The sequence below is a fragment of the Equus asinus genome, chromosome 2 (assembly GCF_041296235.1).
Source record: "Equus asinus isolate D_3611 breed Donkey chromosome 2, EquAss-T2T_v2, whole genome shotgun sequence".
Taxonomy (NCBI): Eukaryota; Metazoa; Chordata; class Mammalia; order Perissodactyla; family Equidae; genus Equus; species Equus asinus.
The window spans coordinates 140717303-140735344 of NC_091791.1; the positions used below are offsets into that span (position 1 = coordinate 140717303).

At 41.5% G+C, this 18042-nt stretch overlaps 1 protein-coding gene across 1 annotated transcript; it reads right to left on the bottom strand.

The window, feature by feature from the left end:
• Nucleotides 1–3339: 3339 nt before the first annotated feature.
• Nucleotides 3340–12949, bottom strand: POLR2M (RNA polymerase II subunit M). The gene is made up of 4 exons (XM_014839452.3): nucleotides 12677–12949; nucleotides 10067–10708; nucleotides 7460–7664; nucleotides 3340–5647 (listed from the first exon to the last, which is right to left on the bottom strand). Exons 1-4 carry the CDS (start codon nucleotides 12787–12789, stop codon nucleotides 5501–5503), a joined length of 1107 nt encoding a protein of 368 aa, XP_014694938.1. The 5' UTR covers nucleotides 12790–12949; the 3' UTR covers nucleotides 3340–5500.
• Between the last annotated feature and the right edge of the window lie 5093 nt (nucleotides 12950–18042).

Here is an 18042-nt window from a genome sequence, read left to right on the forward strand (position 1 = left end):
TAGGTTTATTTCATCAGCCCAGTATCAAAGCTTCCTCACTTTAGCCAGAAATTAAAATAATAGCTTTAAGTTTCTCCTCCCTGTCAAGGAGCTAGTCAATAATGCAATTTGCCACATTTTTTGGATGACTCTATAAGCTCCCCATAAAAACTGGATATATAATCCTTTTATTTATTTAACACAGGCACTGTCAACTTTTCCTGCACAGACGGAATCTTTTTTTCCTAGCAACTTTACTTTCTTTTAGTGTTACAAAGTGCCATGAAGCCTGTGATGGGTAACCTGCCAGATTTCACCTGGTCCTCTGAATAAAACCTGATACCTGATGTCACTTTTCTTGTCATCTCTTCTCCTAAAAAGTTTTATGCAGCCAACTATCAGGTGATGAGGGAAGAGTACAGACACCTGAAGAGGCCAACATGGGCACACAGTTCTAAGATAATTAAAAACAAAACATTCCAAATACAAAAATTATCAGAAGAAATAAAGCTCTCTTACAGTATAAGTCAGAGAGACATGACAAATACCCTCAGAGTAACCTGAGCTCTTGCCTAGCATTAGCACTTTTTAAAGCCCAACTGCCGTCTTGATTTGTGGTATTCCCACACAAGGCCATGCAATCCAGTGCCCAGAAATGTTGAGTGCTGGGTTCTTTTCTTGGCTGCCTCTGAGTGACCTTGAGCAAATCAACTCAACATCCCAGTTACAGGAAATAGACAATCCCACAAAATATCTACCTTCCATCTTTACTCACAGCTCCTGGTTCCCCAGAGAATGTGATGTGGATTAGAGACAGGTCCTATGAAAATGAAAAATTATCATCCTACAGAAGACTATTATATAATGAGATTAATCTTTATAACACGTTCCACAGTTCAGGGTAAGCCAGAGACTTTAGCACTTGAACTTCTTCTCTTCCCATAATCACTTGAAAATTGAAGGGAAGAGTTCATGCTGCAAATTCCCTCTATTTTCCTGTTTTAAACCTAACTTTGACATTTAAAAAAAAATTCTTCCTGACTTGCTAACTCTTCTCAATCAAAACTACACAACACTTTAGGTATTCATGCTAAAACAGTGTTCTGGATTTTCTATTTAACTTATATAGACTAAAAATAGTCATCCTAGTTGAAAGAGTGAGTGTACTTTAGTTTATAAACTGCAAGGTTTCAAATCTCTTAAGTTTCAAAATATAGTTAGGAATAAAAAGTTAATTAATGACAGAATATCAAACATTTTTTTGAAAATGGAGATTTGCACTACCAAGGGTATTTTTTTGTGGAACGTGGCAAGCTGATTCTAAAGTTTATATGAAAATGCAAAGAGCCAAAAATAACCAAAAGGCATTTTTTTTTTTTTTTTTTTTTGGTGAGGAAGATTGGTCCTGACCTAACATATGTTGCTAATTCTCCTCATTTTTGCTTGAGGAAGATTGTCACTGAGCTAACATCTGTGCCAATCTTCCTCTATTTTGTATGTGGGACGCCACCACAGCATGGCTTAATGAGTGACGTGTAGGTTCACATCTGGGATCTGAACCCACAAACCCCAGGCTATCAAAGCAGAGTGCGCAAACTTAACCATTACGCCACCAGGTCAGCCCCCCAAGCCTCTCTTGAATAGGATGGCAGGCTTTACTCCAGCCTCACCGGAAAGCTACCACAAATCACGTGGTGTCACGTTAATACAAATAGATTAATGGAACCAAAGAGAGAACCCAGAAAGCAACAGACACACACAGATGCTTGATACATGGCAGAAGCGCACCACATAGGGCCAGGACAAGTGGCTATACAGAAGGACCCTTCCTCACACCGTCACAGTGTGTCTAGGTGGAATCAAAGATATAATGGGAAAGGCAAAATTATGAGGCATTTTTTAACTAAAAAATATTTTTAAAAATAAAGAGGGTATTTTCATGACTTCAGGATATGGAAAGAGTCCTTAAAGTCAGACATAAAAGACATTAAACATAAAAGATTGACAGATTTGCCGTTGAAATGAAGAATTTCTGTTCATCAAAAACACCATGAAAAGAATAAAACAATCCACAAAGGGAGAGGATATTTACAACAAATATAATAACAAAATAACAATTAGTAACAAGAATACATCCTACAAATCAATGAGAAAAAGACAGCTGACAGGAATACAACAGAAAGATGGACAAAAGACTTGAATGGGCCCTTTTCAAAAGAAGAAATCTGGTGACCAATAAACACATGAAGACGCTCAACGCCATTCCTACCTAGGGAAATGCAAAACAAAACCAGAGAATATCTACTATGAAAACACCACATTGGCTATGATTAGTCAGTCATCATCAAGTGTTGGTGAACTAGCACTCTCGTATACGGTGGATGGGGGGGGTGGGAATATCAAATATTAAAGGTGTGCATACCTTATATTCCAGCAGTTAAAATTCCTAGGTAAATACCCTACAGAAATGTGTTTATGTGCATGAAGATGCTCACGGTAGCATTGCTTATTATAGCCAAAAACTGCAAATTTCATATAAGTGCCCATTACAGTAAAATAGACAAAACTGGTATTAATGAAATGATGCATTAAACACAAGGAAAACAAATAAACCACACCTACATGTGACATGAATTTTATAAGCAATGTTGAGTGAAAGATACCAGACACAACACACAGTATGATTCCATTTTTATGTAAGACAAAAGTGGGCAAAACCAATCAACCATATGATTTGCATACATAACTGGTAAAACCATTCTTTTGAAAGTGGTATTACCATAAGTTAGGATTGTAGTTACCCCTAGGGGACAAAGGTGGTGTCACAAGGGGACACTCAGGATTCTGGAGTGCTGGCAGTAGTTTTTCTGCATCTGGTTTGTGATTACACAACTGTTTGCTTTATCCATTTAACTGCACATCTGTTTTATGTACTTTTCTGTAGGTTATATTTCACAAACTTTAGAAGAACAGGGCTGGTACTACCAAATACTAACACTGATTAAAGCCATGATTATTTAAAGTGTGAAAAACACTAGAAGACCTAGAAATAGGCCCAAGACACACAGGAATTTAATATTCTATAACGACAGCACTACAAATCAGTGGGGAAATAGTGGTTTATAATACTGAACCAATCTGGTCAACCATTTGCAAAAATTACTATTAAATCTTCACCTCATACAATAGCCCCAAGTAAATCTGAGATGGATTGAAAATTGCCTTTTGAATTACAGATGTGTAAAAGTGAAAAAACTTTAATGGTATTAGCAGAAAATAAGGATAAATACATACGCATCCTTGGGGTAGGGAACGGATGCTCAAGCGCATGCGCAAAGGCAGGCTCTTAAAGAAAACAACTTCAACACGGAAACACCACGAACTGTATTAAAAGGCAAATAACACACTAAAAGGATAATGACATATGACAAAAGACGGACATCTTAATTCACAAGGAACTTAGAAACTGATAAAAATGGCAAACACTCCGAGAATATACGAAAGACAGGAATATGCAATGCTCAAAAGAATGAATATAAATGGCCAATAAACATAAATAAACACTCAACCTTCACTAAGTAATCAAACACAAATTTTAAGGTAATCCTTTTCTGCAATTATTCATTCTGCAAAGATTTTAAACAGTAATTTTCAATTCTGGGAATTTGATATATTGCTAACGAGAATGTAAAGGAACACAGTCTTTGTGGTGAGTGATATATATCAAGATTCGCAAAAATTTACTTACACTCTCACCTAGCAATTTCACTTCTAGAAAGGTATCTTCTGGAAATAAGTCATTTTTATACAACATGATTATCTTTAAAGATGTTGATTGCATCACGGTTTACAGGTTACATTATAATTAACAATCAAACTGTCGCACAATAAGTTGATTTTAAAACTTACAGTATACCCATAAAATGGAACATCCTGTAGCTATCTAAAATGCAAACTATTTAATGTAGGAAAATGTTTACAACCTATACACTATGAACCAACGTGCAGCATGATCACATCACTGAAAATATAAACGCCTAGCTATGCATAGAAAAGTAAGTCAAAGAACATATACCCAAAGGTTAACAGGGGCTCCCTCTGGCTGGTAGGTTTACAAGAGACTGTATGCACACGCACGAGAGCCCTTCCGTATTATCCCGCTTTCCAGAAATGACATGTGTTATTCTACAAAGAAAGAACATCAAATAATTTATGTTGTGAAATCATCTGCTATTAGTTTTAAAAACTAATGAACTTGTTAGCTCAGTTTACTTTTTACATTTGCTTTTTGAGGGGACAAAAGGGGAAGGTAAAGCAGTAGACACAACTGGAAGTGCGTGATACAGAATGGAGCCCTCGCCATCACACAAACATCGGTCCTACGTGTACCTTCAGTCAAATTTCCTAAGTGAACAGTCTCTTTTACAGTAAGGAATTAAATTTAATTAAGCACCAGCAAAACATCACCATTAAATCTTGAAGTTGCTCTAATTTTTATTCTTCCCTTCAACACTGTTTAAAGGCTCCAACATATTAGACAAAGAACTGATAACATAAGTGTTAATTTCTCTGGAGACAACTATATAATCCTTTAAAATTACAGAAACATGTTAGCTTGAGGTTTCTGTAGCCTACATATGCCTCTTTTGGGGGGAAAAAAAGCAAGGTATTGACAACATTTCCATTGTAGCTTTAAAAAAAATAGGTTTTCTTAGCAAACGTTACTGTACTGTAACTGAACCCATCATCTGCTAAGAGCAATGAACTCATCAGGCAAACGCAGGAGGAGCTACTCCCTTCAGCTGGAGGAGTCATCTCAGACTGTTCCTAAACCTCATGTTACTCCAGGCAACTCTGGTGATCTAGAAAGACCATCCACCCTCCAGCAGCTACTGACAGTACTTCTTATTCCTAATCAGAAGATAACGTTTCTTCTTAAGGGAAGACAGAAGAAGGAAACAAACATTTGTTAAGTATTTTCTATGGGTGTCTTCCCAGGTACCTCACAGCCAATACCTCAATAACCCCATGCAGACATGCATAAAATTCGCTACACTGCTCCCTTCATTACTCAAAATAGGAGGGAACTATATTGTCCTAATTCATATTAGGCGATGCCTGGGACAACTAAATGTTTCACTGAAAGACGTGATAAATGCTAATTGATAAAGGAAATAATAAGGAAAAAAAGCAGCCACCTGCTTAGATTTGGCTTAGAAAAAAAAAAATGTGCTCTACTATATACTAAAATACCAGACCAACATACGACATAGTGCAAAACTTTAACACAACGTGGTTAAACACAACATTCAAATATTAAACTTTTTGAGCACATGAAAGTTATCTTCTGAAGGACAAACTGGGCTACTTTTATAGCTACCTTTATGTAATTTTTAAAAATTCTTTCCCTCAACAATGTCTGACACTGATCTTGATACTTGGTAGAAAGCCTGATGTATGACGATGACATCTCAACAGGCAGAGATTTAGGAGATTATCCCAATGCCTGTCACGCCCGTCTTCAGAATTCATCATCAGAGGACTGATCATCATCTTCATCCCTTACTTCTCGGTATTTCCTCAAAGTCTCCCCTTCTGGATTATAGCTCTGCATTTTAATATTCAATCTTTCAGCCAATTTTTGTGCTGCGAGCTTGGCTTGCATCTCCTTTAAAACAAAAAGCAAAGCAAAAAGTTACACATTCGCTTCTTCTCCCTACAATTTTGCTAGGGGAAGTCATTTAAACAGAATCAGAAATAAAGAGGCCTTAACAGTCCACTTGGTGCTCTCCACAGCGTTATGATGGGCCTGACGCTGTGCCTACCACAGATACCAGAGGGCAACACTGGCGAGAGCTCGAGCCTGCCACAGTTGTAGTTACAGGTTTCCATTAATAAACAACAGTGCATGGAAATATCCCACCTCTACATGAGAAATCGAGTAGCCAGCTTAGCACCACAAGTCATAAACATGGATGCATTTTTAACTATGTGGGCACATGCATGTGTATATACAAATTCACAGAACAATTTGGGCTACCGAAGGTCAAAAACCACTAATGCTGTGCTGATGCTCCGACTGAAAGAATCTTCTTTCCAAGATTAAAACATGGCTTCTAGGCTTGAGAGTTACATTTCAATGTCATGATGAAAATCAAGAAATTAATAACAAAAAGCTGACTCTCCAAATTAAGTCCCATGAACATTACTATGCAACAAAAAGTCCAGGTAAACTGCAGACCCTGGCAATGTGCTTTATACACCCAAGGATATTACCACTAACTGATGGCAGGTGGCAATGCTCATTCCTAATCCGGCTCTTCACCCTTCTCATGCTTTCTCCCACATCACTTGAACTTCTTCATGTCCTTCCCCTCAGGCCATGAATATTATGGGTAGGTAGGACTGAAGTGGCAGCTACTACTATTACTGCACCCAGGAAACCAATTTTAAACTCAAGGGTTTAATTCAACTTAATAATATCTTAGGACAGGCATTTAAGGTCATATAGACAATTTAAAAAGACAATTCATCCATGCTATAGTCATAACTAGGCAATATTTTCATGCCCTGAGAGGAAGACAAGTGGATTTTAAAAAGGAGTGCCTTAAAAAGGCCAATCCATGCCAACTAAGCTTTTAGGAAAAGCCGAGACAAAATAAAAGCCTAGCTCTGGAGTAACTGGTATAGAGTCCCTGATGACAACCCAGCTGAGCAACACCAGGGAGGGAGGCTGCTGTCTTCCTCGAGGCTCCAATTATTACTACCTAAGCACATCCAACCCCTTCTTTTCTCACTATGGTCCTCACACTTATTTTCTCCCATCTCAGATTATCCTGTACACAAATTATCAATACACAAGTTTAAAGATCCACGCGGAACACAAAGATCTTTGAAGAAAGTGCTATGCAAAACTGCTCAAGTCACTAACAGTAGGAGATTCTTCTATCTTCACAGGGGCCCGCAGATTATGCTTTTAAGCTTAGTGGCCAATTGTCCAGACTCAACACTATTCCCCCACCCCTTTCATGCTCTCCCCTATAATGCAGGAGATGGAAGCCTGGAAACCACATTTCCCTAACCTTTTTGGCAGGGCTCTTCGATAGGGTCCACCACCGAGAAGCTCTCGCACTGGTTTTACAAGGTGGCAGACAGAGAAGCGATATTATTGCTACCCTAACAGTACGGGCTCTGAGAGAGGTGAGATTCCGCAGCTGTCTCCCCACATTTCCTGGTAAATACCACTTTGATGTTACAGGTAGCTATGATCATCTCCAGCTGTTTTCTGCAGCTCTAGCAACTTCCAGACCCTCTGAAAGCTAGAGGCACATGTCTGAGAGCTAATGACATTAGCTGACCATTTCCCTAGTACCTAATCCCTTCAATTAAATGCCATCCTCCTTGAACTACCTAGAGTAAATTCTGACTTAAGTAAGCAACATCCAACACACAGACAAGAAACAATTAATACCCTAAATACCTCGTAACTCTGTTTCTGCTGTTTCTGAAGCGCCAAAGATTCTTCTATGGAGAGCAGCTGCGTAGGCAGGTGATGAAGTGGGAGAAGCCGAGCTGCCGTGATGTCATCCAGATGCTGCTTCTCCCTGCGCCGCCTTTCTTCTGAGGACACAGGAGACCCTCTTCTCCGACAATCACTGGGTGAACCATGTTGTTGTGAAGGTAAACTGAAGAAGGGAAAACTTATGTTATACCATCAGACCATTTTCTTTTTATAGACACACATTTATAACGTTCACACACACACACAAGTGCCCTTTAACCTTAGCAGTTAATTCTTCCATAAAGATAATAGTAAACCGTTTACCAATATTTACATTTGTAGATAAAATCTTCCCCTTTTTTTAAACACGTTTACTTCAAAAACAGGAGTATTTAAATTGGGAGCTTTTCGGAGAGTAATTTGACAATTCATTCATTGCTCTAACAGATAATAGGTACAGATAGGCTCTTTTCCTTCTCTCTTCAAACCTTACACTTTAACTGAAGCTATCTTTTCATTTTTTCATTCAAAAACATTTGCAAAGGGGCTTAGTGCCCAGTAGAGAGAAACAAACTTGTAAACAGTTTCAGTGCAATATAGTATCACAGGTACCATGATACACATTTGTACATGGTACGGTGGAACATAAAGAAGCAAACAGCCAGTTCCAATGGGAAGACAGGGAGGGTGCCAGAAAAGCTTCAAAAGAGTAAAATTTGAGGAGTCTTGGAATAATAAGTGCTCCCCATGTAAAAAGGGGAGAAGGGTATCCCAGCTGGGAGGGACCGGCAAGAGGCTGCAGCACAAAAGGAAGCACTGGAGGCGGAAGAGTAGGAAAAGGCAGTGGATAGTCTGGGCAGGAGGGACGGTCCAGCCCACAGTGAAGAGTTCTATTCTGTGTAACAGGTTCAGATGAGCATTCAAGAATTTCACTCTGGAAGCAAGGAGGGGATGGACTGGTAGAATTAAGACTAGAGGCCAAAGAGGTCACAGTTATAGCCCAAGAGAGGGATGAGAGCCTTCACTGAGACAGGGGAGAAGATGAAGGTAAGAATGGTTAGAGAGGAAGGTCAAGGATATATATTATGTAGGTCTTCATGGCTAGCAGAGGGAGATGAGGGAAAAGGAAGATACTTTAGACAAAAAACCAAGGTGGTGGCACTATTAACTTAGGGAGTATGAGAAAGTCAGTGTGGGAAGAAATGAGAGTTCTACTTCATACACCGCCATGGTCAGGTTCCACAGGTAACAGGCCATGCAAATCTGAAGTTCCGAGAAGACCTGGGCTACAGGTAGATGAGGGGCAGCCTCCAGGACCCAGGTGGTAATGGAGCCAGGAGAGCGTGCAGGAGGCCCAAAGACACCACCTCATCTCACTTCCCAACCTCCACCTGCCTACGGTGTACTGACTCACCAAGGCCCAGCCTTTCCTGATAACTGCATACAACTCTCTGTGGCTGGCTGTCTCTCAGAAACTTCCTTAACCTTTGTGGCCCTCATTGCTATTCCCTTATCCCCCTCTCAATTCTAGTGACATGACCATAATAGAGAACCGGGATCGGTTTATTCTCTGCTGAATGTATTAACTAGATGATGCTTCTGGTCTTCTGTCTCCCTAGAAGTGAGGAGAGATACCTCACTGCACATAAGATGAAAGATTACTTAATCAAAGATTACTTTCTATTCCTAACTAAAAGTTAATGTAATATAATTCTGGTTTTCTATACTGAAGAAACAAAATGTTTTGAGGTTAAAAAAAAATGAACGGTGGGGTAGGATTAAACTTTAAAGTCTCTTTATAATAATAAAAAAATGGTTTTAGGTATTTTTAACTAGACTTTTTCCGTTTTTCAAAGATAGGCAGAGCGGCTGACTTTGTATCTGAAATCTGGGCAGGTACCAGTATTTGCATACAAGTAAATAACATTCTTTTCAAAGAGCTTTTCTTTTTCTGAAGATCTCAAGAACAAAACTATGACAAGGAATTTAGAAGCAGGGCTAGTTAGATCCTGCCTGAATCTGCTTTCAGTTTTTCTAATCCCTTCTCAGTTCCCTTCCCCTTGAAGTTGTTATTATATAATTTAATGTCCTTCTAAGTGTGTAAGCTTTGGGTCCTCATCCAGGTCCTAAACTCTCCGCAAGCACAATCTTTCCTTCTGTGTCCCACGGCAACTGCTGCTTACATAGAGTGAACACAGAAATATCTTCTGCTGAGAAAGTCTATCAGCTCCTGCTAGTGCTTTTCCCTTAGCCTACAGTCTAATCAAAGGGGGGAGCTGTCTACCAGAAAATGGTTCTGGGAAAAAAAAGCATAATAAAGTCTCTAACTCTGTAGTTATTATGAGATATTGGCTAAGTATCCTGAAATTTAATACTCCATCTGCTATTTAAAACCTTTTCAATTATGTGGGCAAGAAGACTAAAGTATTTTTCAACATGAATCCTCTGGTCTGTTTCCACAATATGCTCATTCCTAAACACAAGAAGTTCTCACACAAAGGTCCACTGAACTGAGAGTATTCTCCCAATTTTTGAGTTTAACAAACATTATCTTCCTGTGACAGGCCTGTTTCCGATGGTACTTACACATTGGTTTTAAATTTGTGTGGTGGCGGCACTGGGTTTTTGGCTCGCATTTCGAGTACTTCCATGTAATGAGGCTTCTTCTGAGGCCCACTACAAAGGCCTGTCAAGTTCTCAGGACTCGAGTTTTCTTCCAAATGGTGTTCACCTGGGTCTGCAATTGTGATCCTTTGTAACCTATCAATAACCAGGTTGTCAGAGCTGCTGGAACGATCTTCTGCTTGACTTGCAACACGATGCTGAGGGAGATGCGCACCAGCTTCAGACGAGGAGGGCACCCTGGCTCTGCTGCTGGAAGCTGGGCAGCTGTTCACTGTGTACCAAACCTCTGAAGCCCCTGCATCGCCTCTGCGAGTAGGATGTACAAGTCCCTGTCGTTGTGAGGTTGTTTTAGATGACTTGATGTTGTCTACAGAGGAACGGCCAGGAACTAGTGATGAAGTATCAAGGATCTGGTCAGAGTTGTGGGCCTTATCCGTGTCCACACCTGCTACTGCTCTTTGCCTTAGCTTACGGTCTACACTAACAGGATGAAACAGTTTACTTTTCCCTCTAAATTCTTCATATTCTGCAATGGCAGCTCTCACTTTGGCAACAGAGTCTAATATCTTTTTACCTTTGTCGGGCAATTTGTAAATGAATTTTCTGTCAAATGGAAAAGAACATGTATACATTAGAGCCATGTTTTGAAACTTGAGATAGAAAGACAAAGCATTATGGTCAAAGGGAGAAAAATGGATCTTTAAGGCAAAAATCTGATTTCCAACTGCCCCAAAACAGGAATGAAATCAGACAGTCACTATGCAAATACCTCAAAAAAAAAACAAGGAGGGGCTGGCCCCGTGGCCGAGTGGTTAAGTTCGCGCGCTCCGCTGCAGGCGGCCCAGTGTTTCGTTGGTTCGAATCCTGGGCGCGGACATGGCACTGCTCATCAAACCACGCTGAGGCGGCATCCCACATGCCACAACTAGAAGGACCCACAACGAAGAATATACAACTATGTACTGGGGGGCTTTGGGGAGAAAAAGGAAAAATAAAACCTTAAAAGAAAAAAAAAAAAAAAAAAAAAAAACAAGGAGATGCAGGAAGAAAAGGGAATATGCCTCATTTGTCTCATCTAATTAGAATTTCAGCAAAAGTATTTTAAGCATATAAGTACCATATAAAACATTCCAAAAATCAGCAGTTTCTAAAGTGTGATCTCTAAGACCTTCCTGGGGAGGGAAGGTGGACGGGTCTGCAAGGTCAAAACTATTTTCGTGAAAATACTAAGATGCCACTCGCCATTTCACTCTCATTTTCTCACACTGATACAGTGGAGTTTCCCAGAGGCCACATGATACGTAATGATATTGTTCTGACGGCTAACGGAATGTGAGTGCTTGTGTATTCTTCTGTTTTAAACCTTTCTTGTTTGTAATTCTTAATACATTGATAAATATTAGTAAACATACCCATAAAACAAGAGTGCTTTGGGATGCTCAACAATTCTCAAGAGTATAAAGGGGTCCTGAGACCAAAAAGTTAATTCACTGCTATAGATGAAAATCCCATTCTCACAAAAGTCAAAAAACTTGTCTCTACTGGGAATCCCCCAAGTGATCATTTGTCCCTTTTGCTGAGTGACAGAAGTTACTTTTCAGATTCCCTTTTCTTTACCTATACAATAAATGGGGAGGGAAGTTACATCCCAGGCCCTCTATTCTTTCTGTGACACTATATTCGTTCCTTTCCACAATTCCAACTATCAACATCTCTCTCCACTTGAGAGTCTTGTATTTTCCCAAACTTCTCTCTCTCTTGAGCCTCATGACCTCTTCTCCAGCTTTTAACTCGGTAAGTAGTTAATTCAACACACCCTAAGTAAAGTCAACCTGGGACCTAGCCCCCCTCCTCCATTTTTCCTATTTTCATTAATGGTTCTCCATACCATATCTGGAAACTTCAGCCTTCTCCTTCAACTACGCATTCAATTCTTCCACGCCTAATGTAGTTTTTCCAATCCCCCGACTACCTTTCTATTTTACTTTCTTACAACCCCCTTGTTGGTAATCTCTCTGAAAATATCTTTCTGCTTCTTACTCCTTCAAGCCATCCTGCACCAAGTTGCTAAATTAAGCTTCCTAAAAAATACTACTAAAAATACCACTAATAAAAATCACTTCCATTATATAGTCCCCCTGCTAAAATCTGTTAAGTCGGCCAGCTGAATGAGAGTCAAACTTTCTCTGCCTAATAGACCACTCTTTACATCCCACTCTCTCTATTTCCTAGGGTTCCTGTACAAATAAGATCTAGGGATGAAATGGACAAGGTGTCTGGGGCACGATGAGGGGAGCGGGAGGAAAGGATGTAGGATTCAGAACTCCCTGGGGGCAACCGACACGGTAGCTGAGTAAATAAAACCAACGCGGAGCCAACGGAGAGCTGAAATGCCGGCCAGGACGTGGGCGGCTGTGCGGTCGCAGGCCGTCCGCTAGCGGCCGGATGGGCCGATCTGACTGAGGCAAGGTCACCTTCCAGGCAAGGGACGGGGTGAGGGAGCGGAGGGACACGTCCCGGGCAGACCGAACCGAAGGAGCCTGGCAGGGACTCGGCGGGACCCAAGCTTACTCGTTGCGCAAAAGTCTCTCCTGGCGCTTCAACATCTCCTGCAGCTCCGCCAAACTCCGCCGCGCCAAGTCCTCGGGAGCTGGGGGCTCGAAGCCGCGGGCCTGCGAGCACATTCTGCGGGGGCTGCGGCTGGCGAGGCGGCGGGCACTCGGCTTCCTCGGCAGCCCCCGCTGCTGGCGCCGGATCCGCGGCCGGCGGGGACTCCGGGGCACGAGCGGGAGCCGCCATTTTCCCGGAAGAACAGGTCTTCTTCGAGCCGAATCGAGCTTTATTGAAACGCCGGAAACAGACACAGACAAGGAGAAGGGGGCGCCCGGAGGGGCGGGAAGGGGCGGAAGGGGCGGGGTGACGTCACGCCCCGGCTGAGTGTGCTGTCGCACCATTTGTCGTTTGTCTGTTCCGCGGCTTTTCGTCTGTGTATTCAAAAAGTATTTACTGAGTGCCACCGTGATCTCGACAGATAGCCACGGCCCCTGCCGTTATGGAGGTTACCGAGTGGCGGAGGAGGCCGACATCAGTCAAGTAAGAATAAAACAATGTAGTAGGATTGGGATGGGCACCAGGGAAGGTATCTCTGAGAAGTGAAAGGCAAGTTGAATCCTGAGTGATGAGTGAGTGAGCCATTGGTGAGGGTGAGGGAGTGCACGACAGGGCTTGGGCTCCTAGCCCAAGACGTAGCGAAGTCCTCAAATGTTACAGTTGCAAGGATGCTTAGGGACTATCAGTGTGTCTTAATGGGGCTCTGTGGCATCTGGAGCAAGACCTTCCTCTGCGGCGCTGCCTCAGGCATTGCAAGACACTTGGTGTCTGGCTTCTGCCCACTGGTTGCTAGGTCACTCCCAAGTCGTTGTAACAGTCCAAAACGCGTCCCCTGACCCCTACACACACATTTCCAAAGGCCCGCGAGAGGTGATGGGCGTGGGAGATGCTGTCCGAGCCAGTTGAGAATCTCCTTCGCAATTCCCTATTTTGCTTATAGAGAGACAGAGGCACAAAAACTGAAGTGTTCCCAGGACGCCAAACTAGTCAGTGAGAGCATCAGATTTCGAATTCAAATCCCAGCTGCTCTTTGCATCACGTCAATTTGAAAATCTCCTTCTTCAATTTATGCCTGTTTCCAAATGCATAAAATTGTTAAAAAGTTTTTATTTTCTGGCTGTTGAGAAGAAGGCAGTATAATAAACATCACATCCAGTTCTTACCTTCTCTTTACAGTTCAGTTACCAGAGCTGTGTCCCAAAAGTTAGAGGAGGAAGTATGCAAGAGTTGCGACAGACATCGATTGGGAGGTTTGAAGGCCCCCATAACCTCCAACACCACCTCCCCATTCTCTGATATAGAGAATTTTAATTTTCTCAGTCCTCTGTCAGGTGCTATGATAAACACAAGCGATTCCCTCCCAATCAGACAGAAGCTCTAGATAAAATCTGAAGCTACTCCAGGGTGCACGGTTGTCATTTCTGTATCCTCCCAATCTAGTCCTTTCTAATCAGATTAATGTATCAAAATTCTCAACATAAGCTCTGCTTTCAAGGACTTCAATACCTGCTTCAGCCCTGGCAAAATAAGCAATACTTGAGTCAGGTTCCCTGGCAGGCTCCCCCAAAACCTCACTCGTCCTGTCCCTGGGCACAGCTGGAGGCCTTTAGTCCTCTACAGCAGTCATCCCCATCTTCTAAGACCTTGGGCCACAGGTGCTCTCAAGGCAAGGATGCCTTTCTCTCAGACCTCAGAATTTTGTCCCTGGCTGTTGTCCTCTTGTGGAAGGCTGTCCCTTTTCCCCCAGCCTATTATAAATCTTGGCTCAAGTCTCACCTCCTCCCTGAGCCTTCCTAGATTATTCCAACCCGAGTTGCTCTTTCTTTTGAGCACAACTGTGAACCTCATTATGAAGCCCACAATATGAAGCACATAATGCTTCTCTCATTGTGTTGTGCATGGTGCTTTCTTTTCCCTTTCTAACGAAATTGTAAAGTCAGGGTGCTGTGTCTGTACTTTTCTGTCTCCCCTAATGCACGTAGCAGGTACTAATTGACAGAATCTCCCTCTCTCATGATATTTTTTTCTCCATATCCCCTTCTCTTAATGAAATGTCCCTTTTGTATATATAAACCTTAAGCTTTTCCATAAGTATTGACCATAATTACTGTGAAGCTATTTTCAACGGTATGGGATAGAATCTTTTACACAACATAGCTTAGGACTTCAGAATGTCATAATACAAATCTGAATTCCTAACAACGCCTGTGCACAAACTGTCTAGCTCTCTTTTCAGTAACCAAGCAGGCTATTTGTGCTTCAAAATGAAAACAGGCAAAGTATTCTTTTATAATCCATCAAACAAACAAACAAAAAAGATGAGTGTTTAGAACATGAATTTTAACAGCAGTGTCTGAGGCAAAGGATCTGAAATGGAGAGATTTCACAAAGAGAGAAATGAGTACCATGGGTTTTACCTGTTTCCGTCCAAACCAGGCAAAACACTTGAAAAGAAATGGACCCACAAACCACAGGCAGCTAATCTCTGCTGAAGAATTCCAATTGTGTATCAAAGAGCCCACCTGTGACAAAATCGAATCTAGACGAGTGTATTTTGGTTTTGGTTTTCCAATGCTCATTAAAAAAAATCTAAATCATGTTTCCTATGATACTTGGATTAATCACTTGGGTGTTAATTGCCCTCAGAGCAAACTAATGAATTTGGCTATTAGAAAGAAAGAAAAATTTACAATGAAGAGTAAAGGAAAGGAAAATCTCACCAGCATATGAAGTGGTGCCCGGATGACTTAGCCATCCCACCGCCACCAAGCTCCCCAAGGACAATGTTAGAATGTGATTTTAAAAAGAAAATCAAACAAAAAAACCTGGGAAAGATTTCCATTTGTCCTTACAGAGTTGAAGATAAAAATTGCCGATCAACTGTAAAATTGTAACATCAATCTTCCGAGTCTTCAGGCTGCTCTTCTCTGTTTTCTCCCAAGGATTGTCAGTTTGGGGGCGTGAATGGCCACAAAACTGGTCACAATATACCTGGAGTACGCCAAAATGGCAGGAAAAGTATTCCCCATCCCACATGTGCGTAGTGTGTGAATTTAACACTCTTCCTCTCAAGAAATGGGGTTGATGTTCCCTATCCTTAATCTGGGCATGCTTGTGACTGGAGCAAAAGTGATTTTTCCAGTCTAGGTGATAAAAGGTGATGCAGCATGTGCTTAATTTTCTTGCGTGCTTACTCTTGGAACCCAACCAGCAAGCCGTGCAGAAGCCTGAGTTTGTTGTAGGTGTTTTGGCTGTCAGTTCAAGCTGAGGTCTCAGCCGAAAGGCATCATCAGCCACCAGATGCGAGAGTGAACGAACCTTTGGATGATTGCAGCCCCCAACTGTCAAGTCACTAACAGCCTTCCAGACTTCCAAATTGGAGCCCCAGAAATTGTGGAGCAGAGACATCCTCACTAGGCTTTTTCTGAATTCCTGACCTACAGAATTTGGGGGCATAATAAATGGTTATTTCATACTTTTAAGTTTGGAGTGGTTTCTTAAACAGCAATAGTAATAGGAACATTATCCAAGGTTAATCCTTCCATCTATGCTCTGGATCCCATCTGTTTTGCCTCCTTGATCTCATTCATTTGTTCAGTACATACTTATTGAGTACCTATTGTGTATAAGACACTGTTCTAGGCTTTGGAAATATAGTGACGAATGAGACAGTTTCCTGCCACGTTGAAACTTACAATCTATCAGATAGTACTAAGTGTTACATAGAGAATTAATGTGGGTGATGTGATAAGGAGTAATGGGGAGGCTACCCTGATTGATTGGGAGATTGAAGTTAGTTTTTCTGAGGAAGTAACTTATAAACTGAGACCTGAATGACAAGGAGCAGTTAGCCATAGGAAAGTCTGATGGAAAACCATCCCAAGTAGAGGGAAGAGCAAATACCAAGGGTGTAAAAGGAGAAAGGGCTCCACAAATAACAACAATTAAAAAGGCTGGGGGTAGGGCTTGTAGGGCTTTGTAGACGAGGATATGGAGTTTGAATTTTATTCCAAGAGAAATGGGAAGCCATCCGTGGTAGGCAGCCTCTAGGATGGCCTCCAATGGTCCCCCTAGTGAGAGGTCCCCCTCCCACTGAATATGGGCTGGACTTACTGACTCACTTCTTACAAATAGAATATGGTAAAATTCTCTTTTTACCATGTGGCTGAGTGGTTAAGTTCTCATGCTGCACTCCGTCGGCCCAGGGTTTCACCAGTTCGGATCCTGGGCGTGGATGTGGCACCGCTCATCAGGCCATGCTGAGGCAGGGCCTCACATAGCACAGCCAGAGGCACTCACAACTAGAATATACAACTATATACGAGGGGCTTTGGGGAGAAGAAGAAGAAAAGAAAAAAAAAGATTGGCAACAGATGTTAGCTGAGGCGCCAATCTTTAAAAAAAGAAAGTGATACAAATGGCAAAAGTGATGAAGTGTCACTGCCAAGATTAGGTTATAAAAGAGTTGAACGGATATTTCACCAAAGAAGATGTACAGATGAAACATCAGCACATGAAAGGTCACCAATGTTATTAGCCATTAGGAAAATGCAAATTAAAAACACAATGAGATACTACTACACAACTATCAGAATGTCTGAAATTAGAAAGTTTGACTACACCAAGTGTTGGAAAAGATGTGGAATGACTGGAATTCTTTTACACTGCTAATGGCAATGTAAAATAGCACAACCACTTTGGAAAACAGTTTGGTAGTTTCTTAAAACCTACCATATGACCACGCCATTCCTCTGCTAGGTATTTACCCAAGAGAAATGAAAGCATGTGTCCATACAAAGTCTTATACATAAATATTCACAGCAGCCTCATTTGCAATAGCGAAAAACTGGAAACAACTCAAGGTCTATCCCTAGGTGAATGGATAAACATTAAATTGGGGTATATCCATACAGTTGAACACTATGGTCTTCATGCAACATGTCACGGCTTCACGAATCTCAATTATACTGAGTGAAAGAAGCCAGGAAGAAAAGAGTATCTACTGTATGATTCCGTTTATATTAAAATTCTAAAAAACGCAGACTAACCTATGGTGACCAAAGTAGATCAACGACTGCCTAATGATGTGGGGTTGCAGGGAGAGGCTGGGGGGAAGGATTACGAAGGGGCAGGCGGAAACTTTTGGGGGTGATGGATATGTTCATTATCTTGGTTGTGGTGATGTTTATATGGGTGTATACATTTGATGTCACAACTTATCACATTGTCCACTTTAAATCCACAGAGTATAGCATGTCAGTTATACCCCCATAAAGCTGTTAAAAGTGCCCCTCTAGCTTCCACCCTCTCTTCTTCTTTCGGAGATA

Excerpts from the sequence above, each read along its gene's own strand:
- POLR2M (XM_014839452.3), bottom strand. The coding sequence starts at position 12,789 with ATGTGCTCGCAGGCCCGCGGCTTCGAGCCCCCAGCTCCCGAGGACTTG. Across the intron at positions 7,665-10,066 it reads CACAAATTTAAAACCAATGT|TTTACCTTCACAACAACATG; the intron begins GTAAGTACCATC and ends TCCCTTCTTCAG. Across the intron at positions 5,648-7,459 it reads AGCAGAAACAGAGTTACGAG|GAGATGCAAGCCAAGCTCGC; the intron begins GTATTTAGGGTA and ends TTTGTTTTAAAG.